The sequence below is a fragment of the Diceros bicornis genome, chromosome 18 (assembly GCF_020826845.1).
Source record: "Diceros bicornis minor isolate mBicDic1 chromosome 18, mDicBic1.mat.cur, whole genome shotgun sequence".
Lineage (NCBI taxonomy): Eukaryota > Metazoa > Chordata > Mammalia > Perissodactyla > Rhinocerotidae > Diceros > Diceros bicornis.
Window position 1 is genome coordinate 56,039,450 of NC_080757.1, and position 19,518 is coordinate 56,058,967.

Below are 19,518 nucleotides of genomic sequence, written 5' to 3' on the forward strand. Positions count from 1 at the left end.
GAGCTTTCCAGGGTCTGGATGCTGTGGGCTGGCCCACCCTGGCTCCCTGGCCGGCTCAGCCCCTTCTCGCCCCACAGCTGGTGGGCATCCTGTTCCAGGAAGCAGAGCCCCTGTCTGAAGGAGGGCGAGGCAAACCCACGCTGGCCTCTCGCTTTCAGCGTTCCCTGGGGACCTCATGGCCCAGCTAAGCGGGTAAGAACAGTGCCCCCCACATCCAACTGCAGGGAGCTGGATGGGGGGGCTAGTGTGTGCCCATGTGACCCCCCTTCCATCCATCAGGAGCCATGTCTATTTCATCCAGTGCCTCAACCCCAACCCTGGAAAGGTGAGTTCGCCCAGCACCTGGCCCCAGAGCCCTCCCACCCCTGCCCTGCCCTTCTCAGCTCCCCTGGCTCCTCCTTGTGCCCTGCCCCGAATTCCCCACCGCTTTAAGCCCCTTGACTCCAGCTCTCATTGGCTCTGTCCTCCGGCCACAGCTTGCGGGCCTCTTTGATGTGGAACACGTGGCAGAGCAGCTGCAGCAGGCGGGCATCCTGGAGGCTGTATGTTCCCGCACTGCCAACTTCCCCGTGCGCATGCCCTTCCAGGCCTTCCTGGCCAGGTAGAGCCCCAGGATGGGGGCAACCAAGGACCCAGGCTCCTCAGGGACAGGACTCACAGGAAAGGCCCCCTGGAGTGACTGGCAGACCTGGGGTTCCTTCAGGGTAGAGCTGGTCCCACTTTCCCAGGGACCCTGGGCCTGGCATCCAAATCTCCCTCCTTTCTTTCTTCTTTCTCTCTCTCTCCTTCTCTCCCTCCATCCCTGTTTCCTTTGACTGTTCATTATCCCTCCACCCTTCCATGCCTCTGTTCATCTGACCATCCTCCATTCAGCAAAACTCTCCTGGGTGCCTGGCACATAGTAGCTACTTTCCAAATCATGGTTGACCTTAGAGACTGAGGAGATGCCAAGGAGTTCAAGGGGTTAAACAAGTGTGGAGGGAGGTCCTAGCTGTGCTTGTTCCGACCTCGGCTCTGTCCTCGGGGCAGGTTCCGGGCCCTGGGGACAGCGGGGCAGGGAGAGCCCTCTGACCGGGAGAGGTGTGGCGCCATCCTGAGCCAGGTGCTGGGGGCTGAGTCACCCCTCTGTCACCTTGGAGCCACCCAGGTGGGTGTGTGTGTGCAGAGGGGCAGGCACGGCTGCAAAGGGAGAGGAGCATTTTGGGACAAACAGGGACATACTCAGGATTTGGTGGTCCTTCTGGGTGGTGGGGAGATGGAGTGGGGCAGGGCAGCAGGTGTCCTGGGCACCCCTGAAGAATAGATTGGCTGGAGGGGAGGAGGCTGAGGCCCCAGGAGAAGAGCAGGGTGGGCCCTGGCCCCCTGGCACCCACGCCTGGCCGACCTCCAGCCCTCCCCTCGGCCCCCAGGTCCTGCTGCGGGAGCCGGGCTGGCAGCAGCTGGAGCAACACTGGGCCGAGCGGCACTCCCAGGCGCTGCTCACCCTGCACCGAGGCCTCCTCACCTGCATCTCCCACCAGCGCCTCCGCCTCCTGCCACGAATGCAGGCTCGTGTGTGTGGGCTCCAGGCCAGGTCTGCAGGGGTGGGATGAGACTGTGGGCCTCCTCAAGGTGGTGGGGCAGGGTTAGGAAGATGTAGGGTCTCAAAGCAAGTCTGCCTGCCCCAGCGCCATCCCATCAGCACTGGACTCTCCTTGACGGCATCCCCACCCATACTCATGCAGTCTCTGTTTGAATACCCCCAGTCACGAGCAGCTCATTAGCTGTTGAGATCACCCGAACCTGCAGTCTTGACTCCTTGAATATTCTCTTTTCTAGTCTGTTCTCCACTCTGCAGCATGAATTATCTTTTAAAAGCATGAATCAGCTTGTGTAAGGCCCTGCCTACCTGTCCAGCCTCAATTTAGGCCAGACTTTTACACTCCAGGCTCTTTAGACCTGGTCGCATAAGGCTTCCCTCCTCCTTTTCACCTAATTAACTCCCTCCCAGTCACCCTCACCGCCTGTCTTCACTCGTTCATCCAACAGCTCTTGGTTGACCTTCTTCTCCCCCTATCCTGGACCAGACGCTGGTGACACAGGATGAAGGCAGAGATAGTGCCTCCTGGACTAGCTGGGGAGTCAGATGCAGATGGTAAACCAGCTGCCAGTCACCCCAAAGGTGATTGCTAAAATACTGAGAACAAAGTGAGGGCAGTGCTGTGGACACCAGGGAAGCCTCTGGAGAGGGGCACCCATCACCACTATCTATTTCCAAAACGTTTCTGTCGCCAACAGAAACTCTGTACCCGTTAAGCAGTAATTCCCACTCTCCCTTCCCTCCAGCTCCTGGTAACCTCCAATCGATTTTCTGTCTCTATGAATTTGCCTATTCTAGAGACTTCATGTAAGTCGACTCATAGAATATTTTCTTTTACGTCTGGCTTATTGCACTAAGCGTAATGTTTTCAAGGTTCATCCACGTCGTAGCACATATTAGAACTTCATTTCTTTTTTAAGGCTGAATAATGTTCCATTGTATGGATAGACCACCTTTTGTTTATCCATTCATCCATCAATGCACATTTGGGTTGTTTCCACTTTTTGGCTACTGTGAATAATGCTGCTATGAACGTGAGTGTACAAGTATCTGTTCAAGTCTCTGCTTTCAATTCTTTTGGGTCTATACCTACGAATGGAGTTGCTGGGCCATATGGTAATTCTATGTTTAGCTTTTTGAGAAACTGCCAAACCAGTTTTCTCAACGACTCCACCATTTTATATTCCCACCAGCAATGTATGAGTGTTCCAATTTCTCTACATCCTTGCCAATACTTGTTATTTCCCATTTTTTAAAATTCTAGCCATCTCAGTGGATGTGAAGTGGTATCTCGTTGTGATTTATTTTTATGGTTGAAAAATTTTTTTTCCTTTCCAATGAACTGTTTGCTGCTAACATTTGTCCATTTAAAAAGAATTATTTTATTGAGGTCATATTGGCTTATAACATTGTGTAATTTCAGGTGTACATTATTATATATCAGTTTCTGTATGGACTGCATCATGCTCACCACCAATAGTCTAGTTTTTATCCGTCACCATACGTATGTGCCCCTTTACCACTTTTGCTCTCCCCCTACTTCCCTCTGGTAACCACTAATCTGTTCTCCTTATCCATGTGTTTTTTTATCTTCTACATGTGAGTGAAATAATACAGTGTTTGTCTTTCTCTGTCTGGCTTATTTCGCTTAGCATAATACCCTCAAGGTCCATCCATGTTGTTGCAAATGACACGATTTTGTCTTTTTTATGGCTGAGTAGTACTCCATTGTGTGCATATGTGTGTGTGTGTGTGTGTGTGTGTGTGTGTATCAATCACATCTTTTTCCATTCATCCGTTGATGAGCACTTGGGTTGCTTCCACGTCTTGGCTATGGTGAATAATGATGCGCTGAACATAGGGATGCATAAATATCTTTGAATTATTGATTTGATGTTCTTTGGATAAATACTCAGTAGTGGGATAGCTGGGTCATATGGTATTTTTTGAGAAATCATACTGTTTTCCACACGGGCTGCACCAGTTTGCACTCCCACCAGCAGTGAATGAGGGTTCCCTTTTCTCCACATCCTTTCCAACATTTGTTATTTTCTTTCTTGTTAATTATAGCCATTCTGACAGGTGTAAGGTGATATCTCATTGTAGTTTTTTTTTTTTTAATTTTTTATTTATTTATTTTTCCCCTAAAGCCCCAGGTGATAGTTGTAAGTCCTAGTTGCACATTCTTCTAGTTGCTGTATGTGGGACGCGGCCTCAGCATGGCCGGAGAAGCAGTGCGTCTGTGCGCGCCCGGGATCCGAACCCGGGCAGCCTGCATCGGAGCGCACGCACTTAACCGCTAAGCCACGGGGCCGGCCCTCTCATTGTAGTTTTGATTTGCATTTCCCTAATAATTAGTGATGTTGAATATTTTTTCATGTGCCCGTTGGCCATCTGTGTCTCTTCTTTGGAAAAATGTCTGTTCATATTCTCTGCCCATTTTTTGATCGAGTTGCTTGTTTTTTTTGTTGTTGAGTTGTATGAGTTCTTTATATATTTTGGAAATTAACCCCCTGTCGGATATATGATTTACAAATATTTTCTTCCAGTCGGTGAGTTGTCTTTTCGTTTTGTTCATGGTTTCCTTTACCTTGAAGAAGCTTTTTAGTCTGTTGAAGTCCCATTTGTTTATTTTTTCTTTTGTTTCCCTTGTCTGAGCAGACATGGTGTTCGAAAATATACTGCTAAGACCGATGTCAAAGAGTGTACTGCAGGTACTTTCTTCTAGGAGATTTATGGTTTCAGGTCTTACATTCAAGTCTTTAATCCATTTTGAGTTAATTTTTGTGTATGGTGTAAGATAATGGTCTACTTTCATTCTTTTGCATGTGGCTGTCCAGTTTTCCCAACACCATTTATTGAAGAGACTTTCCTTTCTCCATTGTATGTTCTTGGCTCCTTTGTCAAAGATTAGCTGTCCATAGATGTGTGGTTGTATTTCTGGGATTTCAGTTCTGTCCCATTGATCTCTGTCTGTTTCTCTGCCAGTACCATGCTGTTTTGATCACTATAGTTTTGTAGGTTTGTTTTGTTTTGTTTTTTTCGGAGGCAGATTCACCCTGAGCTAACATCTGTTGTCAATCTTCCTCTTTTGGTATGTGAGACACCACCGTAGCATGGCCGCTGACAGATGAGGGGTGTAGGTCCAGGCCCAGGGGAACCAAACCCAGCCCGCTGGAGCGGAGCACCCCAAACTTAACCACCAGGGCTGGCCCAGCTTTGTAGTATATTTTGTCAGTATACTTTGTAGTATAGTGAAGTGAGAGATTGTGATGCCTCCAGCTATGTTATTTTTTCTCAGGATTGCTTTGGCTATCTCATTGTGATTTTGATTTGCATTTCTCTAGTGACTAATGATCTCGAGAATCTTTTCATGTGTTTCTTGGCCATTAGTGTATCTTATTTGGAGAAATGACTATTCAAGTGCTCTGCCTGCTTTTTAATTGGGTTGTTTGTCTTGTCATTGAGCTGTAGGAGTTCTTTATATGTTCTGGATATTATATGTCAAATAAGGCAATTCCCAAATGGTCCCCCATTCTGTGGGTTGTCTTTTCACTCTCTTGATAGTGTCCTTTGATGCACGAAAGCTATAGATTTATTTTTAAATGTTTATCCTGCTCAGGGCTCCTTCATTGAGGAGTCTGGTCTTTCTTATATCCAGAAAATCCTCAAAGACATTATCTGTTCCAGGATCTCCTATTAGATTTCAAGTGATGTTATTTTTTTTCACTTTTAGAAGTTCTGCGCCTTAAATAATAATATGCCAAACTCAATTCTAAACGTGTCTGTTGACTCATTTAATCTTCCCATGGGGCAAGTATTACAAAAATCCTCATTTTACAGGTGATGAAAATAAAACACAGAGTGGTGAGGTAACTTATCCAAGAGCACAGTGACTAAATAGTAGGGGAATGAACCCAGGTGGTCGGCTCCAGAGTCTAAGATCTTAATCCGCTATGCCAAACACCTCCTCAGTTAACTTATTCTTTTAAAGTCCTGTCCTTTCCGTGGCTTCTGTTAAGCACCGGGGGTTTCACTGGCCCAGGGTCAGCTTTTACACTCCTGTCTTGGCCTGGAGGATTCAGGGACCTCATGCAAGTTTGGATTCCTCACCACCCCCTTCCCGGCCTCCAGGAAGCGGTACCTCCGGCGGCAGGCGGCTCTGGGACAGCTGAACGCCATCCTGCTGGTGGCCCGGCCCCTGCTCTGGAGACGGCGGAGACTGCAGGTGAAGTGTCGGGGGGGCTGCTGCACGGGGCAGCTCAAGGTAGAAGCCAAGCAGCTTTGCTGGCCCAGTTGGCAGAATCCCGACAGTGTCCATCCTCCTCGCCCAACTGCATGAGGACTGAGGCCTCAGAGACCATTGCGGGTCGAGCTCTTCCCGTTTCTCTCTGCCTGGCCGGAGTAGGCTTTGCCTTCCTTCATCCTGCCTATCCCCCAGGGCCTGACTCCACCCTCCCTGTCTGAGGTGCCTTCCTGTCCCCTCCAGGCCTCCCTTGAGGCCTGCCTGCTCCCCTTTCTCCCTGATGACTTCAATTTGAGGGTCATAAAGCAACTCAAAGGTCAGTGCCCACATACTGCCCATGTACTGCCCCCATCTCTGGCCCCTCCCTGGCTGGACTTTGTCCCCTGGGATCATTCCTTCTCTTCTTCCTGCCCTCTTCCTGGTACCAGGCAGATAGTCAGTGACACCCACAGCGCTAAGGCTGGTGAGGGCTCCTGAGGGCCGGGACAGGTTGCTGGCTCCTCTGGGTCTGTGTTTGTTCCTCCGCTGGTGGCAGGGCCTCCGAGGGGCAGGAGGGGGCAGCTGAACTGCTGACCTGGGGAGGAGCCACTAGGAGGCTCATGGTGACTCCCCACGAGGACATCAGCTCTTCCCACATCTCCCCAACAGCTTGGGCATTGGCGTAGCTGGCACGGCAGCGGGGCCTCTGAGAAGGTGCCAAGCATGGTAGGTGGCCTGGAAGCTGGAGGGTGTCTGATGGGCTATGAACCTGCTGAACCTGGCATGGCTTGAGGTCAAGCGTGAGGTCCCGGGGTGCCACCAGGGGTCCTGTTCCTCAAGGGCATCTGGTGTGACCCCTGAGAGGAGGCCTGCAGTGCCCTTAATTTCCCTCTGAGGGCTTCTGGGGCCCAGTGTGTTTGAGTCTCCAGGATCAGAATCCTTTGGAGGGGAGGTTTATAGTCCTGGGGCTGAGGAGGGACACTGGGTCCCTGTGCCCCCTCCCTTAGTACCTGATCAATTGCTCCTCTCTGCCAGGAGCTGGGGTGCTTGGAGATCCCGGCTGAGCTGGCTGTCATGCTGAAGACAGCAGAAGGTGAGTCTTGATTGGTGTCCCTCTTGCCACCACCTCTCCACCAGTCCCTCTACTTGCAGTGGGTCTGTCCCTGTGGTCCCTCCCTCTGATGCTGTGGGCTCCCCTGAGCTCACTGCCCAGCTCCCTCTGCACAGGGCTGGGGGCTGATGGTGAGGGGTGGGGGCCCTGCTAGAGCCAGGTATCACACCTGGGTGTTTCCGGGCTCCCTCCCCGTGCTGTCCTCAGGCCGTCAGCGCACCCTAGCCAAAAGCATCACCGAGTCCCTGCCCCCGGAAGTTCCTGCCCGTGTCAGCCTGACGCTCCCGCCGGACATTGACCAGTTCCCCTTCTCCAGCTTCATCTCCGTCAGCTTTCAGGTGGGCCCCCAGGCCTCAGCTCTTCCTGGCTGACCCCCACAGTTCCCAGATAGCAGCCCCTGCGAGGCAGAAGCTGTGTCTATGCCTCTTTGTCCACCCTCCTGCCTCCTTTTCCTGTCACGGGGGCCGTGGACGCAGCTACATTGCTCGGAAAACATCTGTTGAACCTAAATGTCTCACTCGCTAGTGTTACTTAGATCCGTACTGCCACACCTTTGTTACACCTGTGGCATTGCCCTGCCTTTGAAGTCATGTCGTTGAAGCATGTGTAATGACAAGGCAAATTGTCCCAGCTGCAGTGTTGAATACAAAAGCCAGATTCAAAACTGCACGTAGAGTATGATTCCAATTTTGTTAATAACAACAATGGGGGCTGGCAACGTGTGTATCTCCGCATAGAAAGTGAGACTAGGGAGAGAGAGGCTAAAATGTTACCTGTGGTTATATCTGGCAGTGGAATGTTAATGGTGGTTTTTATTCTTTATCCTTTTCCATGTTTTCTGAGTTTTCTGCATGCAGGGGCATCAATTTTCTAATCAGAAAGAGCCATTAAGATGCATTTTTAAGATCGTTTTCTGTATCAGCCCCCTCCCTCTCCCAGGGCGCATGCTCCCATGGGGCTCCCCTGGGGCTCTCTCCAGCAGGTCAGCAGAGACCAGCCCCTGTTCAGGCGCTGTATCACCCTCCTTCCTTGCAGGAGCCATCCCTACCCAGCCCTGGGCAGCTGCTGACCAAGCCCCTGACCCGGCTAGATGGTGAGAACCCTCAGCATGCCCTGGATATCAACAAAGTGGTGAGTGACACATTGAGGATCGGACAGGGTGGGCCTGTCCCTGGCTGCTGGGTGCTGGCTGGGCACAGGGGAGCCCTGCATGTCCTGCCCTGGCATCACTTTGCATCTGCAGATGCTGCGGCTCCTAGGGGACGGGTCCCTGCCGTCGTGGCAGGAGCAGACCATGGGCGAATACCTCGTGCGACAGGGGCAGCGCCGGCCGGGGCTGCGGGACGAGCTCTTCAGCCAGCTCGTGGCCCAGCTCTGGCACAACCCAGATGAGCAGCAGAGCCAGCGTGGCTGGGCCCTCATGGCCGTCCTGCTCAGTGCTTTTCCCCCAATGCCCACCCTGCAGAAGCCACTGCTCAAGTAAGGGGCCTGGCAGGTGGGGGCACAGTGGGTGGGGTCAAGGGGATGCCCCACCCCCACAGCAGCCCTGTGCTGTCCCTGCAGATTTGTATCTGACCAGGCCCCCAGAGGCATGGCAGCTCTGTGCCAGCACAAGCTGCTGGGGGCCCTGGAGCAGACGCAGCTGGCCCCTGGGTCCGCACGGGTCCACCCACCCACCCAGCTCGAATGGACAGCCGGATGGCGGCGGGGCCGCATGGCACTGGACGTCTTCACCTTCAACGGTCATGCCCGCTCCTGCTTAGGCTTCCCCAGGCCCCAGGCGGAGCCGGCCCTGCTCCCTCGCCGTCCCTGGACCCCCTTTCTGCCTCAGCATCCCCGCCGCCTCCCCCACCGTGACCCTGATCTCCCTTCTGTCCTGCTTTTCGTCCCCATGGGGACAGCAGCCCCTTTCCGTCAGGGTGGACCCTGCTGTCCCTCACTCTTGCCTCCCACTCCTTGTCCTGCAGAGGAGTGCTACTCGGCCGAGGTGGAGTCCTGGACCACGGGGGAGCAATTTGCTGGGTGGATACTGCAGAGCAGGTATGGGGCACCTGGGATGGGGGGAGTGTGGCCAACACTGACCATAGTCCTGTGCTCCTCCTGGGTCCTCCTCCTCCCAGCCCACTCTCCCGCCAAGCGCCTCCCAGCAGCTCCTGCAGGCCCAGGACCAAAGCCTGCTCCCTGGAGTGAGTGGAGAGGCAAAGTGAGGGGGTGAGGGGACAGGATCCAGACAGTAGATCCAAGATGGGGAGCAAGAGCAGAGTTTATACCTACGGTCCAGATTCTGATGAAACGGGTCAATAAATAAGCGCGAGCATCAGAGCCCACGTAGAAGTAGAGGGTTGTGAGTTGCAAATAAAGGAGAGCTGTCTGAGTGAAGCCGGGCTCCTCACCCAGGTTCCTGTCCCCTTCTGCAGCCCCTTCCCCTTGGTCCACCCTCGGGTGGGGTCCTTGCCCCTTTGGGGTGGTCATCTGCCTGGCTGACCACCCCCATACTGCACACCCTTGTCCCACCCAGAGGCCTGGAGGTGCCCCCGCGTGGCTGGTCCGTGTCATTGCACTCTGGAGACTCCTGGCAGGACTTGGCTGGCTGCGACTTCGTGCTGGACCTGATTGGCCAGACGGAGGACCAGGGGGATCCGGCTGGTCCCCGCAGCTACCCCATCGCTCCCCGTGGCTCGTAGGTGCCTCCCCAGCACCCCTGTGCCTGCTTCTGTCCCTGTCCTGTCGTAGGTGACCCTCAAAGCCACCCTCTCACACCCTGGGGTTGACAGGTGCTGCTGCAGGCCCAGCCCTCCCACCTAAGCCTCCTTTCACCCTGTGGGGACGACCCCCACAGCAGCTTCTACACTTGGCCTCTGCCTGGGCACCAACCCCAGCCGAGGCACCCCCTTATCTCCTGCAGAGCCGAGGACATCCCCCCCGCCCCTGGCATCCAAGCCCCCTCACTGCCTCCAGGTCCCCCTCCAGGTCCAGCCCCCACACTGCCCAGCAGAAGCCACACAGGTAAGGCCGGCTGGGACTGGGCACATAGAGGTTGGCAGAGTGCTGGGAATGGGGGCGCAGGAAGCCCCAAGCCCAGGCGGGTAACATTAACCCTCTTCTGGCCCCCCAGGCGGGTCACAGACCTCGGGGAGCCTGGACGGCTTCCTGGACCACCTCTTCGAGCCAGTCCTCTCCTCAGACCTCAGTGTGAGTATCCTGCACACACACCCCACCCTATCCCTGCCCCTACCCGACTGGAGTCTCTGCTGCCCCTCCCATCTCACCCAGGGCTCTAGCTCTGAACCTTTGACCTGTGACATTTGTCCCTTTAGGATCTGGAGCAAGTCTGGGCTCTGAGAGGCCGCATGAAAGGAGGGGGCGCCATGGGGCCCATGCAGCAAGGCAGCTACCCCATGGGTGAGTGCGGGGCCAAGCACCCATCCAGGGTCTCCCCGGCCCAGCAGCATGGGCAGGTGTGGCCTGGGACCCCCAGGCAGTTGGGGTCAGAGCTCCAGCCAGCACCCTGGTGGCCCTACTCTTCTCTTTGCTTGGGGCTGGAGGGAGGTGGTCTGTGAGCCTAGGTAGGGACCGACCTGGGAGGGCCCTATTCCCTCAGTGTACCCAGGTATGGTGCAGCTGCCCGGATACCAGCCAGCCATGATGCCTGCACCCATGCCCATGATGCCTGTGATGGGCGCAGTACCCCCCATGCCAGGTAAGGCTGGGCCAGAGGCACTGGGTCTTTCTCAAGTAGGGACTGAAGGACTGAGAGCCAGGGGCCCAGAGGGTGCAGTGGGCAGAGGGCTGCAAGCTTGGCTGTAGTGCTCACCCGCCCTGCCCACCTCCCACACTTGCAGCCATGGTGGTGCCACCACAGCCCCAGCCCCAGCCCCAGCCCCAGCCCCTGCTTCCTACTGTGGATGCGAGACAGCTGGCGGTCCAGCAGCAGAACTTCATCAACCAGCAGGCACTGATTCTGGTGAGAGTGGGCAGGGCCCACACATTGCCTAGTGGGAACAGGTCTGTGGGGTGGAGTCAGGCCAGCTCTTACCTGGCCCACTGCCCTACCCCTTCAGGCCCAGCAGATGACCGCCCAGGCCATGACCCTGTCCCTGGAGCAGCAGACACAGCAGCGCCAGCGCCAGCGCCAAGCCCAGGCCCCGGCCCCGGCCCCAGCCCAGGCCCCTGCCCCTGAAGCTGCCTCCCTGACCCCATCCCCAGCCATCACCCCCAAGCCCAAGAAGCCCAAGGCCCCTCAAGAGGAGCCAGAGCAAGAGCTGGAATCGGCGGGTGCCTGCCTGAGGGTGAGAGGCCGAGGCCAGGCAGATGGCAGAGCCTGGGACGGGGGCCACCGGCTCCCGGGCTGCAGGGATGGAGGACACGGGGTGGGGGGAGCAAGAAGACGCAGAAAAGATGCTGTTAGGCCCCAGCCCCAGCGATCTGAGGGGGCTCGCTGTGAGAGTGGGGGCTTGGCTGGCAGAGCTGCTCCTTCACTTCCCCTTCCTGCCAGCAGGAGACCTCTCAAGAGGCAGAAGACAGGCCCTGGCGGCCCAAGAGCTTCCAGCAGAAACGGGACTATTTCCAGAAGATGGGTGAGGGTGCTTGGGGTGGCAGGCCCCACACAGAAACTTGACCACTGCCCCAGCCTGGCCAGGGGACAGTGGGGTGCACTCTATTCCCCTGGGTCAGTATGGCTTGTCCAGGAGCCCTGATGGGCAGGCCAGGTGGAGGGTAACAGACAGGGCCATCTGGGGCACTTACAGGGCAGCAGCAGATCAAGGTGAAGATGGTGAAGCCTCCAGCCAAGGTACAGATCCCCCAGGGGACAGAGCAGGAGGAGGAGGAGGAGCAGGAAGAGGAGGAACCGCGAGCAGGTGGTGGGGAGATGGGGGAGGGCCAGGCCCCAAGGATCTGCACAGGGTCTCACATGTTTCTTCTCTTCCTGCTCAGTGCCGTCCCCTCCTCCGCCCCCGCCCCAGCCGCCAGTAGTGAAGAAGCCACAGTCACAAGGTGGGGCCAAATCTGCACAGGAGGCTGAGGCTGAGCCAGCCCAGGAGGTGGGGCCTGGTGGTGATCGGCAGGCCCAGGGCAGACCTGTGGTGCGCAACTCAGAGCCCACGCCCCGGAGGGCAGAGCCCAGCAGGGAGATCCGCAACATTATCCGCATGTACCAGAGCCGCCCGGGCCCCATGCCTGAGCCCGTGCAGCCGTCCAGGTGGGCCCCAGGGAGGGACTGGGGCTGCCCGTCCCCAGGGAGTCACCCTGTGGACTTGTGACCTCTTCTTTCTCCCAGGAGGCCCCCCAAAAATTTCATGAAGAAAAACAATCCTAAGGACGAAGCTCTGGCTAAGCTGGGGATCCATGGTGCCCACTCGTCCCCTTGGGTGAGGCCTTGTCCCGCCCAGAGCATGGCTGCTCTGCTCTGGAGTCCGAGGCTCTCTGGGGTAAACTTGGCCTTGTCCCTAGACACAGCCTGTGTGCCTTCTCTGTGCCTTCCCAGGTGCTGCCCCCCAGCCCAGGGAAGGGCCCCCCACCAGCTGTGGCCCCTCACCCCAAGGCCCCACCACAGCCCGGGCCCTCCAGCTCCATCAAGGAGAAGCAGAGGCACCTTCGCGAGCTGTTTGGCACGACCCCACCCACTGCCCAGGCACCCCCACCTCCACCAGCGCCCCCATTGCCTCTGCCTGGGGACCTGGGGACCCCTCCCGCTGAGCCCCACGGTAAGGAACCCCATGTCCCTATGCCGTGGGCTTCGCTGGGGTGGAGGCAGGAGGCCCAACAGCCTCCGGGTGCTCATGGCTGAGGCCAGCTGCTCAGCCTCCTGGACTTTGGAGCTGTGGGTAAGGAGCCCCGGCTTCTGCGTTCCTGCCTGGGGCAGGGCCCGGGCACCCCTGGGGTGTGTCTGGCACTGTCACACACAGGGCGTTGTCCTCAGTGCAGACCTGGCAGCTCTGTCAGGAATTTAGTGGCCCTGCTGACGTGGTGAGGGACAGCAGGGAAAGTTTAAGGGCCGGAAATGGTGGCAGGAGATGGGACCGTGGGCGGGATTGAGGCAGCAGAGGTTGAGCAAGCCGGGCCTTCGCAGGGCCCTAGGGAGGTGAGGGTCTTCTCTCCCCATGCCCGCGTCATTCCGGCTCTGGCAGCTCCTCGCCTGATGCTCTTTGGCCCCTCTCTCTGCCAGGCTTAATGGTGCCCATGGGGGACCAGGGGGTCTCCACCCAGCTGCTCGTGCCCTCGGGCAGCGTGTGCTTCTCCTATGCCAGCGCCCCCTGGAAGTTGTTCCTACGCAAGGAGGTGGGCACAAGGGCGGAGCCGCAGCCTGGCCTCTCTTTGGGCTGGGGAGGGGCCGCAGGCTATGGGAGACCCTGCCTGGGACCCCAGCATCTCCTCCCCACACACAAACACCGGGGGCTGCCTCGCCACTACCCACCTCCTCAAGCCTGGTTTTCCGTCTGGGCCTGGGAGGCACAGGTGAGGTGGGAGGGGGCTGGGCAGGGGCTCCATTCCCACCCGCTCTCGCTTCCCCACGCCCTCCTGCAGGTGTTCTACCCCCGGGAGAACTTCAGCCATGCCTACTGCCTCAGGCTCCTCTGTGAGCAGGTGAGAGCCCAGCCCCCCTGCGATGCGTACAGACAGATGGCCCCCAGACCTGGGCAGCACTTACTGGGCACTTGCTGTGCTTCAAGCTCCGCCTTCATTTACTTAATCCTCACAATGTCCCTAAGAGTAAGGACCCCTGTTGGCCATAACGAGGATTAAAAATAAAGTGTATACATTACCAAACACAGGCTCCAGCACACAGCAGGCGCTCACTGGTGCTTGTTCCCTTGCCACCTCTGGCAAGACTGTGCTGTTCCTCCAAATTCTACAGTAGCCTCCCCTCCTTCCCTAAGCTCTGTTCCTTCAGGGAAGCTCATCTCAGCTGACGGAGGGACAGCAGCCCCACCAGTGCGGGCAGTTGCCGGGAGGCAGGGGGAAGCTCTGGGCGGACGTGGCCCTGGGCTTGGAAGCCCCACATCCCTCCTTGCTCCACCTACACCCCCCGGGGCTCTCTAGCTTTTCCTCCACGCGTGGCTGCTTCTGTGGTGGACTGTGGCCTCAGGATGTGGCAGTGACTGCCTGGCTCTGCCCCCAGATCCTGAGGGATACCTTTGCCAAGTCCTGCATCCGGATCTCCCAGGATGAGCGGCGCAAAATGAAAGACCTGCTGGGTATGGACCAGGGACCCTGGAGTCAGGGAGCTGTAGTGCTGGGGGCTAGGCCTGCCCCAAGGGAGGGAGAAAACTCTGAGGTCCCCCCTGTGAGGGAGCCTGAGAACAGTCTGGGGCTGTTGTTGCCTGCAGGAGACCTAGAGGTGGGCCTGGACTCACTCAACACCGCTGAGGACAGTGTCAAGAAGCGCATCGTGGTGGCCGCTAGGGACAACTGGGCCAATTACTTCTCCCGCATCTTCCCCGTCTCGGTCAGTGAGGCTGAGTGTGGCGGTACCCCAGTCTGGATCCCAGTGCACACAGCATGGGCCTTCTGCAGCAAGGCCTAGAGCTGGAGGTGTGGTGGGCCTCAGTGGAAAGACAAAGAACAGCACTGGCCCTGAGCAGCCCCAGGGCATCCAGGAGCCTGTCTGTGACCCAGTCACCTTCTGGGCAGGGCGAGAGTGGCAGCGACGTGCAGCTGCTGGGTGTGTCCCACCGGGGGCTGAGACTGCTCAAGGTGACTCAGGGCCCCAGCTTCCACCCTGACCATCTGAAGACTCTCTGCTCCTACAGGTAAGCCTTGGTGGAGGGGTGGGGTGGATGGGGTGGAGAGATGGCCCCCAGCTTATGCCCCCACCCTGTGCACAGCTTTGCTGAGGTGCTGGGCGTGGAGTGCCTGGGCAGCTCCACCCTGGAGCTGTCACTGAAGAGTGAGCAGCTGGTGTTGCACACGGCCCGGGCGAATGCCATCAAGGCCATGGTTGAGCTGTTCCTGAGGGAGCTCAAGAAGGCAAGCACGGGCCGGGCAGGGGACTGGGCGGGGGGCTGGGCAGGGGGCCTCCACGGATGCTGCATCACACCCTGTCTGGTTTGGCTGGTCTCAGGGCTGTCAGCCACGCTCCCTCAAGCTGCCTGGGGTGGGGCTGGGAATTCGGGCTGGGTCCCTGGAACTCTGGGGTGCTGGCTGGAGAGTGAGGCCACCATGGGGAGCAGGTGGGGTGCGGCAGAACGGAGGTCACAGGCAGGCTAGCTGCTCTGTTGCCTGCTCACTCGCCTGCCTGCAGGACTCCGGCTACGTCATCGCCTTGCGAAGCTACATCACTGACGACAGCAGCCTCCTCAGCTTCCACCGTGGGGACCTCATCAGACTGTTGCCAGTGGGCACTCTGGAGCCAGGTATCCCCAGGGGCCAGCAGAGCGGCTGGCACAGGGAGGGCAGCATGTGGCGGAGCCTCCGAGGAAGCGAGAGGCCAGGTGGGTGAGGCGCGGGCCTTGGATGCCTTCCAGGCTGGCAGTTTGGCTCCTCCGGGGGCCGCTCTGGACTCTTTCCTGCTGACATAGTGCAGCCAGCTGCTGCTCCAGACTTCTCCTTCTCGCCAGAGCAGAGGAATGGCCGGCACAAGAGTCAGCTGCAGCACAGAGAGCCAGGGCTGGCTCACTGGGATAGGGCGTCGGAGGTGAGGAAGACGGGAGAGGCGGAGGCGAGGCCTAACTAGGAGTGGAGGAAGGAAAGGGCTCGGTTGCCCCAGAGCGGTGAAGACCACCCTGCCGCCCACTGGGCAGCGCTTCATCTGATGCTACCCCTCTGCCCTCGCCCAATTTCTTGCCTTGTCTCCCCAGCAAGACTGTGGGCTCCCTGCGGGCAGGGGCTGGGCTATACACCCCCTGTGTGTTCCTCATGGTACTTAGTTTACTGCTGTCCTAGAAGATGCTCAATAAACAGCTCTTGACTTCCCTGGCTCCTGGTGGTGTGCTCACTGTAGCCGCTCTGCCTGCTCCTCTTGTGTTGGGCTGGGTGGAGGCCTGGGCAGAGCCTCTGAACAGGCCAGTGGGCACTCTGGTGGCACTAAGTCTCCTGTGCTCCCAGCGCCCCGCCTGCCCCCAGAGCCAGGCACACAGTGATGACTCGGAGGCCACTAGCCGACCCCTCTCTGTGGCCGACCTCTCTCTGTCCACGGACTCCCACAACTACACCATGCAGGAATTTGCCCTGCGCTACTTCCGGAAGCCCCAGACCTTGTGAGTGCCCTTGGCCTACCCCTACGCCTGTCTGTCCTCAATCTCCCTGAAGTGGGCCTCTCTGCCCAGAGCCACCAGGCCAGTACCCTTAGCACCCTCCTACACAGCCTGGGACGGGGGCGGGAGGGCCGAGCAAGCAGGGCTGTCCTTCCCTCTGCCCCCTCAGGCTGGACCAGACAGGTGGAGGTGCTGAGGGGAAGGCCAGCCTGGTACAGTACACCAAGGTAAGGGGGATAGGTGGGGAGGAGTCGGGCAGTGGATCTGCCCTCTGGCCCCCAAGGACCCCAGACCCACAGCCCAGCCTCTTTGGCCACAGGCTCCCATCCAGGAATCGCTCATCAACCTCAGTGATGAGGACATGAACAGGCAGGCTGTGGAAAGCTTCCGGGGTGAGTGGCCACAGCATCCTGGGTCCCCATGTCTGCAGTGCCTTGGACCTAGGCTGCTGGTCACCTTCTCTCCTCGAGTTTGCCAACTCATGGGAGCTCACTGGTGGTTCCTACACCCCCATGGCCCTCATCCACTTCTACTCATGCCCAGGGGGTTGTGGGTTGTGGGTTGTGGGTTGTGTGGAGTCAGGGCTGGGAGGCAGCAGTGGGTCCAGCTTTCTCTGTGCTGTGTGTAGCCATGGGTGCCCACAGAATCTCTCTGAGCCCTATTTCCTCATTGGTAGGGCTGAGACTGCCACTCTGCCTGGCTCACATGCGTTTTGAGAGCAAGGCATGAGATGGCAGGGGAAGGCCCTGCGTAGTGACAGTATTAGCCAGGGCCAGGCCCCCAGCCCAGCTCACCATGCTTTCCATCCTCCCTGCAGCTCTGATGCAATTTATGGGGGACCAGTCTAAGCCCCGGGGCAAGGATGAGATGGATCTCCTTTATGAGCTGTTGAAGGTAAGCAAGATCTGTGTGTGCTGGAAGGAAACTGCGAGCCCAGAGGACCTGTTCCTATCCTCCTGCCTGGGCCAGAATGCGATGCCCCTTCCCTTGGTCACCATTCATTCAAATTATCCAAAAATATTTATTGAGCACCTACTCCATGGTGGGAGTGTGGGAGTGCATCAAGCAGGCCACATTCCCGCACAGCTTACAATCTAGTGAGAGAGGACAGTCGGTAAATCATGATGCAATGTGTCCAGGAGTAAGAAGTGCGGTGGAAGATGATAAAGCAGTAGAAGGGGCTGCCTCAGTGCAGAAGGCTTGGTGACAAGGTGACACTGGAGCAAAGATCTGAAGGAAGCTAGGGAGTGAGGCATGTGTGGCAGCACATGCAGGTGGAGGGGCAGGGGCGACTGTCCTGTGGAGAGGGTGAGCCTCAGCACCAGCCAGGCCAGCATGGCTGGAGCCCAGCGAGCGAGGGGAGAGTGGAGGATGAGGCCTGGAGAGACGGTGGTCCAGGTCAGGGCAGGCCTTGTAGGGACTCAGGTTTTTCAAGGGTTTTTTATTTTTTTGTGAGGAAGATCAGCCCTGAGCTAACATCCATGCTAATCCTCCTCTTTTTTTGCTGAGGAAGACTGGCTCTGAGCTAACATCTATTACCAATCCTCCTCTCTTTTTTTCCCCAAAGCCCCAGTAGATAGTTGTACGTCATAGTGGCACATCCTTCTAGTTGCTGTATGTGGGACGCAGCCTTAGCATGGCTGGAGAAGCGGTGCGTCGGTGCACGCCCGGGATCGGAACCCTGGCCGCCAGTAGCGGAGCGCACGTGCTTAGCCGCTAAGCCACGGGGCTGGCCCCAAGAGCGATGGGTTTGAAGAGAGACTTGGCTTACATTTTGCAGGGTTGCTCTGGCTATTGTTTGCGATTCTGGGGGTGTAAGGGCAAAAGGAGGTTATTGCAATGATCCCAGGTGAGAGATGGTGCTGGCTCAGGCCTCTAGGCAGCAGCAGAGGGAGGAGACCCAGAGCAGCAGGGTCTGCTGTGGATTGCATGTGGGGTGTGATAGAGAGGGGCCAAGGATGACACTGAGGCCTTGGCCAGGACAATGATTGTCTTCGACAAGGAAGCCTGGGGGCAAGGTGGGTCTGGGCTGGTAGAGGAATCTGTTTTGGACATGTGAAGTCTGAAGTCCCAGACTTGCAAGTGGAGGGCCTGGGGTTCAAGGGAGAAGTCTGGGCTGGAGGCAGATACCCAGATTCATCAGCAGATGGATCATCAGGGAGCAAGTGTACACAGAGCCCATGGGCACCACAGCCCTTAGAGGTCAAGGAGATAAGGGGAGCCAGCACAGAAGATAAGACAGAGGGACCAGAGATGGAGGAAGACAGGGCTGAGTGCAGCCCTGAGGCAGGAAAGGACAGTGACTTAGGGAGCGACCAGTTGTGCAAAGATCTTTGTGAGACAAAGATCGAGAGATGACCACTGGGCTGTCACCTTGACTTGGCCCCCAGCCCATGGCCATTAGAAGGATTTCTTCCTGATTTCAGATCACACGCCACCCCTCACTCCACCACACTGAAGCTCTGCCCCCGCTCCCTTGCCCTGCCGACCTACCCTTTCTGTCCCCGCAGTTGTGCCAGGAGGAGAATCTCAGGGATGAGATTTACTGCCAGGTCATCAAGCAGGTCACAGGACACCCCCGGCAGTGAGTGTGGGGGACTGGTGGGGAGAGGCAGAGGGCAGCCCGGGCTGTGGTCTGGCCAGCTTAAAGCCCAGGCTCTCTGCCCTGCAGGAAACTCTGTGCTCGAGGCTGGAGCTTCCTCAGCCTCCTCACGGGCTTCTTCCCGCCCTCAACCACTCTGATGCCCTATTTGACCAAGTTTCTGCAGGATTCAAGCCTGAGCCAAGGTGCCTGTGGGAGGGGCTTCCAGGCTGGGGTCTCAGCTGAGTGGGGAGGGGTTTGGAGATGCTTGTGACCCCAGCCTGGCTCCTCTCTGCAGAGCTGGCCCGGACCAGCCAGGAGCACCTCCAGCGCACAGTCAAATATGGGGGGCGCCGGCGGCTGCCCTTCCCGGGTGAAATGCAGGCTTTCCTGGTACTGGGGGTGCAGGCGGCTGGGCATTGTGGGACTCCTTGGGGTGGGGGAGCTGGGACCTCTATCCACTGGGGGACTGGCCGTACAACCTGTCTTGGCAGAAAGGGCAAACCATCCGCCTGCTTCTAATTCACCTGCCTGGGGGTGTGGATTACAGGACCAACATTCAGACTTTCACTGTGAGTGCGGGGCAACCAAGAGGGGGCTGGGGAGAGGCAGGGAAGCCATGGGCATCAGTTCTGGGGACCCTCCCCCCGGCCTCCCTCCCACCATCATGGCCCTGTCCACGTGCCCAGGTGACAGCAGAAGTGCTGCAGGAGCTGTGCGGGCAGATGGGCATCACGGACCCTCAGGAAGTGCAAGAATTTGCCCTCTTCCTCATCAAAGGGGAAGGTGAGCTGCCTCGCCTGGGGAGGAAGGGCAGCCAGGCTGGAC

At 57.6% G+C, this 19,518-nt stretch overlaps 1 protein-coding gene across 1 annotated transcript in view; it reads left to right on the forward strand.

Moving 5' to 3' along the window:
- Nucleotides 1-19,518, forward strand: part of MYO15B (myosin XVB) — a 35,312-nt gene that overhangs the window by 13,587 nt on the left and 2,207 nt on the right. Inside the window, 43 exon segments of the mRNA XM_058562061.1 lie at nt 78-165; nt 168-192; nt 280-325; nt 477-601; nt 1,030-1,147; nt 1,410-1,573; nt 5,714-5,807; nt 6,474-6,530; nt 6,840-6,897; nt 7,123-7,253; nt 7,951-8,046; nt 8,159-8,394; nt 8,479-8,657; nt 8,883-8,955; nt 9,434-9,595; nt 9,821-9,921; nt 10,031-10,107; nt 10,233-10,317; nt 10,517-10,615; nt 10,758-10,879; nt 10,977-11,204; nt 11,414-11,492; nt 11,664-11,774; nt 11,851-12,115; nt 12,194-12,284; nt 12,401-12,620; nt 13,082-13,194; nt 13,441-13,500; nt 14,036-14,111; nt 14,244-14,362; nt 14,548-14,666; nt 14,742-14,883; nt 15,158-15,269; nt 15,381-15,550; nt 15,961-16,112; nt 16,279-16,336; nt 16,429-16,501; nt 16,927-17,003; nt 18,620-18,693; nt 18,781-18,896; nt 18,989-19,083; nt 19,185-19,262; nt 19,380-19,476. Of these exon segments, the coding sequence (XP_058418044.1) occupies nt 78-165; nt 168-192; nt 280-325; nt 477-601; nt 1,030-1,147; nt 1,410-1,573; nt 5,714-5,807; nt 6,474-6,530; nt 6,840-6,897; nt 7,123-7,253; nt 7,951-8,046; nt 8,159-8,394; nt 8,479-8,657; nt 8,883-8,955; nt 9,434-9,595; nt 9,821-9,921; nt 10,031-10,107; nt 10,233-10,317; nt 10,517-10,615; nt 10,758-10,879; nt 10,977-11,204; nt 11,414-11,492; nt 11,664-11,774; nt 11,851-12,115; nt 12,194-12,284; nt 12,401-12,620; nt 13,082-13,194; nt 13,441-13,500; nt 14,036-14,111; nt 14,244-14,362; nt 14,548-14,666; nt 14,742-14,883; nt 15,158-15,269; nt 15,381-15,550; nt 15,961-16,112; nt 16,279-16,336; nt 16,429-16,501; nt 16,927-17,003; nt 18,620-18,693; nt 18,781-18,896; nt 18,989-19,083; nt 19,185-19,262; nt 19,380-19,476 (4,861 nt within the window).